Genomic DNA, 9163 nt, shown 5'->3' on the forward strand with positions numbered 1-9163 from the left:
TTATATTTGAAGCATAGTAACCACATGTACCTAACAGATAGCATTTATACGTAAATTGAAGAGATAAACATTATCTTTTAAATTTACGTAGATCAATTAAATGATTTTTTATTACAGTGATATCTCATTAAATCAAATCCTGTTTGTTTCAGAAATCACGTCATTGCCTTTGATATCATCTTAAAGATTACTTTTAACGTAGGTACACGGTACGTTGTAAAAGTTACTCAAAATGTATACTTTTATATTTTTTTTTGAAATTATTAGTTCCCAATTTTTATGTCTCGTAGAGTAAGTACCGTGTTTTTCGTGTTTTGGTAGACCACGTGCTAAATTAATTTGATATTATGTTTTTTGCAAATTCATAATTTTTAATTGCGTTTTGGAATTACTTACATATTTTTAAGTAAATTCTTAGGTCGTCGTTTACTCCTAGGGGTCGTAATAGAATATTTAGGGTATTATTTTATATGTAGTGTCAAATAAGTAAGTAAGACTACGAAAAAACTTTTTGATTTTTATTTATTCAGTGTACAAGCAAAAAAAGGTTAATACTACAGTGATGTTATTGAAAGGTTAATTACTTATGTTTCATTTTATTCATTCCTCTGTACTTCTGGAGGCTTATAAACCGCTTTCAAGATTGTAAAATATGACCACGAAGTGCTTATAATCTGTAAAAAACGATATTTTTACATATATTTCTTGTAACTATAAAAATAAAGATTTTTAAATATAAAAGTGGCACACGGTCTTGTAGATCACCTGCTTGTTCGGTTCTTGCCACCGATGGACATTTGAGACCAACTCAGGTCAAGATTCCTTTTTATTTTTCTTCTCGAGGGGGAAACCTTCAAAAGGTACCCGGTGCCGTGAGGACACGGGGTTATGTGGGATTTTTACCGCACTAAAACCCCCCGGTGGCCGTCCTCAGCGCTGCGTAGAGGAGTCCGGGATCTCCAAAGGAACGCAACCGGAGTCCTCTCAGCGCACTGCCCCGTCGGGCTCCGCCCAAGTGAGATTGAATCACCATACCGTCCGATGTACACGACGGTATGCGATCACACATACCGCCGTCTTTCCCGGGGTCAGGTCAAAATTTCTAGTTAAGTCCAAACGTAAGTCCGCCAAATATGTCCAGAAGACTGAGGGAATGTATCAGATAAGCATATCCCTTACAAATCTCTCTTTTCATAACATCCTTCAAACCGGAACACAGCAGATTTATGAGGCAGAAATGTCCAGGTGTGCCGATTGTGTCGAATTACAACAGGTTCTACCAACTTTAAATATTTACTTTATTCCTATTGTTTATTAAAAACTATTATAAAATGTGCTTACCTTGATAAAGCTTTCGTAAGAAATAGTAGAGAACTTATATGCAGTTAACCTTTGTGGCCTGGATGATCTAGTTCAGAAAATAAATTATTATTTTAAATTAACTTTGAAAACTTAAACATTAGAACTACAGTGTATTGTTCAATGTTGTCAGATAAGTAATGTTTAGTCCGGGGTATAACTTTTTTTTTTATAATATATAGGAGTAGCAGACAAGCATGCAGTCCACCTGATGGTAAGTGGCTACTGCCGCCCATGGACATCTGTAATCAACCCCAGATAAGATTAGATATTCCTACCTGAGGTCGGCCACAGATGCGCCGCTACCCCTGAGGACTAAGCTGGAACGCCTCGGAAAAGTCTGTCTCCCTTACCACACCCTTCAAACCGGTACACAGCAGCGCCTAACACTGCTGTTATTAGGTAGAAATAGGTGTGGGTTTCGTGCCGCCGGAGTCGCACCACAAAGGTTTCTACCACCTTCATAATAATTGCAGACCATACAGAAATATTAAAGATAAATTAACATTTCAGTCCTGTGTATGGATACGTGTGTACTTGTCTGTGTGTCTTTATGTGAGAAAATTTATGTAGGAATAACAATACCAGTCTGCCATACAAAAGGATTCAGAGTTCGATCTTCAGATAAGTAAACTTAATAATAAATTCGATTCTCTTTCTATTAATATAGAGCAACAAATGAAGAAGACTTTTAATTAACCGTGTAAAGTAAGGTTTAAGGAGTCAATAACATGGTAATAAGCTGAATAGCAAACGTAAAATCGAGGTCTAATAATTACTCGTACCTTTGCATCAATTGTAGGATTGTCTTCTTAGATCTTTGATCCATTGTATACCATTTGCATAGGAACGCCTCTTTTCCAACGTTGCTGCTCTAAAATATGTTGTCAATTTTAATAATTATGTCAATATCATCGTAGAAAAATTAGTTTAAGTAGGGAACACTTGAGCGATAGTTCGTGTCGCGATCGTCATAGCAACAGTCGGCGGCGGTTGTAGGATGTTACAGCTTGTCACCGGCAACTTTGGTCGCTTGTCGGTCGCTGACGACAGTCGCCGACTGTTGTCTGCGGGTTTTGTGTACGCTGCTACATGTACTCCCTAAATAAAATTAGGAATGTTTGGGTACATACTTTAAGAACTAATTTATCAATTACTGACCCAGATTTCGAATGAAAAACGTTGAGTTTACAATCCATCACGCTAAATAAGCCCTAATAGATGACACTTATGTTTGTTTATCTTTCTATTATCTATATTATCGTAGAAAACTTCAACGTTAACCTGTTAATTAATTAGTTTCGAATGAAAAAGTTTGAAGAAAGAGCCTCATTCGAATAGATTAGCGCTGAAAGAGCCTTATTCGAACACATTATTGCTGTTAACTAATATTCTCAGTAGAATACATGAATAACCATTATCGAGAACTAATTAATACCTCTTTAATAATGTTTTCCCCGAAGAAACTCATCATAAATATTTGCAGCAAAACGGAAAATAAAAATAATATAACACCGGGAGTCTCAGTCCATTCGCCCATCTGAAATATGAATATATTTCAAATTAGGAATTCTTAAAATAAAAACTATTATCTGACATTAATTGATATTATTATTATATCAATCAATAATTTCGACATTCTAATAAACACAAAAGTCGTGCTTATTGTGATCCTCTTTCCTGTCACACAGCTGTACGTACACGCGCGTCCCACCCGCGTACATTAATCAACTATCTACAGTCTCTTTCTTACCCACGTATAAGTGCATATTAAACTAACGATGAAATTAACTCATGCGTCCGCACGAGTGAGTTGCATTGCATGAGTTCTGTCGTGTAAACACGTGTGATAGGAAAGGCACATTGTCAACACTTTTCTTATAATGCGGGTATACCCGCACGCGGATAGACACATCACACAAAAATGAACCCACTGCAGTATTTCCGCGGTCTATGTGAGTATCACAATAAGACAAGAAAAATGTCTATGAAACGATAGGATATAGCACACGTGCGGGAAGGTCACGAATGGGAGTAAAAAATCGCGTGACAGGAAACAAGGCCTTAACTTACAAAATTAATATATTTGAATCTGCATGGATATATTATTTTAATATATCAGATATTTAAAGCCATGATGATAGGAACAGTTAGTTGAAATAGTTTATACGAATAAATAACAGTAGAGTTAATTAAAGGTCATACATTACCGTTAAGGTAAACCCAAGTGCGCATATTTCAAGTGAACCCACCAACACGTTTAACAGGTTGGGTACGGCGAAAATGTTATCTAAATCTTCTGCTAAGCTAGAAGTAAAAAAATATATGGAATCTTTGTATGTTTTTGCTGTAACGTATATTGATGCACATATGAGATTAGTTAAACTGCGCGTTTGGTAAAAAGGCTAGTCTGTTTATTGAAAGTTTTTTTTTATAATATGGGGGAAACAGACGAGTATGCAGTCCACCTGATAGTAAGTGGCTACTACCGCCCATGAACTAGCGTAATCAAACCCAGATAGGATTAGATATTCCTACCTGACGTCGGCCATAGATGCGCCGCTACCCCTGAAGACTAAGCTGGAACGCTTGGGATAAATACGGTACAAGATGTTGAGAAAACTTCGATAGCGTGATTCAGATTTCTGTAGCCCCATCTCTTGACGAGTTATGGAAAGTCGCCACTATCAGTTATATTAGAATTTTATTAAGTAGATAAAAAAATTAAATACATTACCTTAAAATATATTGATGTCTTTTAACAATACTGTTTAGTATATCTGTGGTATGTCCGTCCAAGTCTTTAAAATCATTGCTGAGAAGAGCAAAATGGCTAGCAACATGCGTAGTCATTACGAAATAAAGAGAATCGACCGTTGTAAAATAAAGAACGCAAATGAAGCCTGCAAATTAATATGTTCTCAGTAATTGCTATGTATAATGAACGTTATTTTCCCGTAAGTTATGTTTTAAAGCGGAGTTATAATTTATAGTATTAAATGTTGTTAATATAGTAGTAATAGACAAGCATGCAGTTTTGATGGTGCGGATCAACATCTGTAATCAACCCGAGATACATAAGTTTAGATTCCTACCGCAGGTCTGCCACAAATCCGCCTCGGAAAAGTATGTGTAACCGTCCAAACCAGAATACAGCAGCGCTTGACAGTGCTGTTGACTTGACAGTGACATTGTACCGGAGTCTAACCACAGAGGGTTCTAACTCCTACTAAACCGCAAGAACACGATATTATATCGATTTCAAACTTTATACACAAAGCGAAATAAAGAGAATATGAAAAATAATTTGACTTTTAACTGGCGGGTAGGTATACGTCAACTCTATTTACGTAAACCATTTTTTCCAACGGCTTTTAGATGAAATTTTTGATATTTTTCCTATGTTTATCCAAAGTCAATTACTACTAATAGATATTTAGTATTTTTTACACAGCGTTTTATTTTCCACTCGGCAAAGGTATACTTACAAGGCTATTTGCAAAAGGGTCTCCTCTTCACGTTTAAAACGTAAACAGCCATCACTTATAAAGTAGCATGAATATATTTTGAATGATAATTAAATATTCCGCTTACTTACCACTCATTATAGAATGCAGGTATACCACGGACCATTTAAGCCATGTGTTCGTTGAAAATGGTACCAAAACCGCATACGGTAAAGTAAAAACGACTTCATTAGTAGTCCTATAGCGATAAGCGATAATAAATAGCGTAGAAAAGTTGTAGACAGAAATAAGAACGGCGTTCAGAACATAAAAGTACTTAATAAGATTCTTGAGAAATACAAATTCTTGTTTCACGAGATTTCTTTTGGTTTCTTCTTCAACCATATCTTTGTACAGACGACTAAGGCAATTAGTCAACTCAAAAATCTTCTCCCTCTTCATAGCAATAACTATAATTTTTAAACTCGCAAGTATCCCAATACAGGTGCACGGAGCAAGTCGAGTTAACTCAATGAGATTTTCGGCGGAAATTTTCGAAATAAAAAATGCAACCTCGCACACAGCTGTCACTGAAATAGAAAATACCAAAATATAGAATCTTATGCTAATTTTCGAAGATCCAAAAGATATTCCGGAGAGCCAGAAATTCATTTTTATCTGTTTGAAAATTTCGTCAAAGGAAGGAATATCCATTTTGCTTCGAAGAGAACGGCACATGTTTACTTGAAGCCTTTTAATGTTTTGTTGTTCGTTTTAAGTAAATCGGATGTTTTAGAACCGTTTCTAGAAGCTAGTATTTATGCATAGCGTCAGGGTTGTGAAAAAATAAGAATTTTTGCCCTGCTACATTTTCGTTTGAAATGCACGGCAATTCTATTTTTGTGCTATTTTATTGTGCTATAAAATTAACTAGCATATGAACTTGCTCGCCATCTGAAGATAATTGATCACTGCCACCCATAGACATCTATAATTTTATAGCCAACTCTATATAGAATAAGGTCTACCTGAAGCCAAATAAACACAGATGCGTTGCTATTCCTAGGATTAAGATAGTCGAATTACTTAAAAGTCAGTCAGTATCCACACTATTCCACCGAAACGCGGGACTGCTTCATGCTAGAAATGAGTGTGGATGGTACCGTATCACCTCTACCACCATTGAAATTTGAGTCATTTCAAATCAGTGCTGGATGCAAGCACCTGAATCTATAATTATATATTATTACTTAAATTAAATGGTAAGTAACGTTCAAAATAGCGTTATCAGTCATAATTATATCTACAACGTTATAAAATATTCGTAGCAGATATAAAAAGCAATATTGAGAGACTATACAACCGAAGTGAAAGAAGTGTTTTTTCTCCGCACCGGTTATTATGCGCCAGTGCCCGGAGCCACTATTACTGCGCTCCAAATATTGCTCTCGTTTACCTTGTTACCCTTATTACTACTGCTACCTATATTTATGGAAGGGTCCCTTATTTATTTCGTATTATGTATTTTTCTAAGTTTATTTGTATTTTATGTTGTGATTTTTTTCCCATGTCTTATGAGTGTATAGCCAAATACTGTGGACTATATATATTAGAAAGTAGTTAATTTTCGTATGTGGTTATTTAGTTTAATTATAACAAGATTTTATTTTAAGGTGTTGTTAGGTAAGCACAAAATATTCTCATTTAAACTACTAACTAATGTTAAATATAACGTTTTTAATAATATCGATAAGTAGACAACGTTATAAAAATATTTTATGACGTGTTCTACGAATACGTAGCAGATACAAAAAGCAATATTGAGAGACTACAATCGAAGTGAAAGAAGTGTTTTTCTCCGCACCGGTTATTATGCGCCAGTGCCCGGAGCCACTATTACTGCGCTCCAAATATTGCTCTCGTTTACCTTGTTACCCTTATTACTATTGCCACCTATATTTATCGAAGGGTCCCTTATTTATTCCGTATTGTGTATTTTTCTAATTTTATTTGTATTTTATGTTGTGAATTTTTTCCCATCTCTTATGAATGTATAGCCAATTACTGTGGACTATATATATTAGAAAGTAGTTAATTTTAAAGAAAGAAGAAAGAAAGAAAGAAAATACTTTATTCAAGCATATTGCAACACACAGTACAATTGCAAATAGACAAAAATAATTAAAAAAAAAAAAAATTCGTATGTGGTTATTTAGTTTAATTATAACAAGATTTTATTTTAAGGTGTTGTTAGGTAAGCACAAAATATTATCATTTAAACTACTAACTAATGTTAAATATAACGTTTTTAATAAAATCGATAAGTAGACAACGTTATAAAAATATTTTATGACGTTTTCTACGAATACGTAGCAGATACAAAAAGCAATATTGAGAGACTACAATCGAAGTGAAAGAAGTGTTTTTTCTCCGCACCGGTTATTATGCGCCAGTGCCCGGAGCCACTATTACTGCGCTCCAAATATTGCTCTCGTTTACCTTGTTACCCTTATTACTACTGCCACCTATATTTATCGAAGGGTCCCTTATTTATTTCGTGTAGTGTATTTCTCTAATTTTATTTGTATTTTATGCTGCGAGTTTGTTTCCCATGTTTTGTGAGTTTGTAGCCAATTGCTGTTTACTGTGTATATTAGAGCGTAGTTTTGTTTTTGTCTTTTTTTTATAATATAGGAGTAGCAGACGAGCATGCAGTTCACCTGATGGTAAAGGGCTACTGCCGCCCATGGACATCTGTAATCAATCCCAGATAGGATTAGATATTCCTACTTACCTACCTATATTCCTATTCGGAGCAAATATAAAAAAGCAATATTTAGAGACTATACAATCGAAGTGAAAGAAGTGTTTTTTCTCCGCACCGGTTATTATGCGCCAGTGCCCGGAGCCACTATTACTGCGCTCCAAATATTGCTCTTGTTTACCTTGTTACCCTTATTACTACTGCCACCTATATTTATCGAAGGGTCCCTTATTTATTTCTTATTGTACAGGTAAGTTTATTTGTATCTTATGCTGCGAATGTATTTTTTCTAAGTTTATTTGTATTTTATGTTCCGAGATTATTTGTTGTTTCGTGATTGTGTAGCCTATTACTGTATATTAGTACATATTAATTTACGTATAAAGTACTTAGTTTTATTGTAACAATAAACAAGCTGCAACACATCTGTGGCTGAACTCAGGTAGAAATCTCCTGTGTAGGAATCTTTAATCTTACCTATGGTTGATTACAGATGTCTATGGGCGGCATTAGTCATTTACTATCACGCATGCTCGTTTGCGACTTCTATATCTTATATATAAAATTCTCGTGTCACAATGTTAGTTACCGTACTTCTCCGAAACGGCTTTACCGATTTTCACCAAATTTTATATGCATAATCAATAGGTCTGAGAATCGGCTACTATCAATTTTCATACCCCTAAGTGATAAGGGTTGTTCACCCTTAACATTTTTTTTATTTATATGGCATAACGTTTGCCGGGTCAGCTAGTAATCAATAAAAACTTGTTATATAAAAATATCAACCCTAACGGTATAGAACATTGTGTTTCGAAAATTGAGTTGTCACTACAAAGCTGACATAAATTATAGGTGTTGAAAACGAATGTACCAGATCTTATTGTGTATTCTCTTTGAAAATTCACACAACCAATAAATAGTTTGTACATATAAAAATTAAATCGACACATATCGATTCGATTGTTATCGTTAAATTTCGATTAGCTGCATCTGATTTTTGCATCTTTTGTAATCGAAGTGTGATAAATCGAAGAATATTTTGTATGTATGGAATGTCCTCTGAGCGTTTTAATACAAGAATGTTCGATAGCTTAACGTTTACGTGGAAATGTGAGTGTTTAGTCACTCACCCATTCTCAGTCACTTAAGCTACTTAACTACGTAGAACAAAGTTATGTATATTGTGTTTGGTTCGTAAAAAAAAAAATATTCACAAAATGAAATTAAAATGGTACAATGATGATATTCACTAAGAATTTAATATTTAGGTATTTATTTTGATTAATTTGCACATTAACATACAAATTATTCTTAATTTAATTATAAAGAATCTCAGGTGGTTTGTACCTTCTTTTGAGAATAGTAAAATATGACCAAGATCTGCTTATTATCTGTAAAAAATATTTAAAAAATCATTTTGGGTAAAAATATTCATTGAGAATGTAAAAAATGATTATAATTTTATAACAATATTTATAAAAAGAACAAATATAAAAACGACCGAGCACTAAATCGTGATGCCGAAACCCGGGATCGAACCAGGGACCTTTAGATCTTCAGTCTAACGCTCTCCCAACTGAGCTATTTCGGC

The 9163-nt window shown here is 34.5% G+C and overlaps 1 protein-coding gene and 1 non-coding gene across 2 annotated transcripts; both read right to left on the reverse strand.

Annotated features, from left to right (window-relative positions):
* Positions 1-596: 596 nt before the first annotated feature.
* Positions 597-5519, reverse strand: LOC140749129 (putative odorant receptor 92a). Its single transcript, XM_073082158.1, has 7 exons — positions 5465-5519; positions 4097-4268; positions 3570-3666; positions 2798-2899; positions 2145-2233; positions 1342-1408; positions 597-674 (listed from the first exon to the last, which is right to left on the reverse strand). Exons 1-7 carry the CDS (start codon positions 5517-5519, stop codon positions 597-599), a joined length of 660 nt encoding a protein of 219 aa, XP_072938259.1.
* Positions 5520-9090: 3571 nt separating this feature from the next.
* TRNAF-GAA (transfer RNA phenylalanine (anticodon GAA)) lies at positions 9091-9163 on the reverse strand. The gene has a single exon. It is a non-coding gene; the product is annotated as a tRNA-Phe (tRNA).

The sequence above is a fragment of the Epargyreus clarus genome, unplaced genomic scaffold (assembly GCF_041222505.1).
Source record: "Epargyreus clarus isolate Ecla_fem2 unplaced genomic scaffold, WU_Ecla_fem_2.2 ptg000017l, whole genome shotgun sequence".
Classification (NCBI taxonomy): domain Eukaryota; kingdom Metazoa; phylum Arthropoda; class Insecta; order Lepidoptera; family Hesperiidae; genus Epargyreus; species Epargyreus clarus.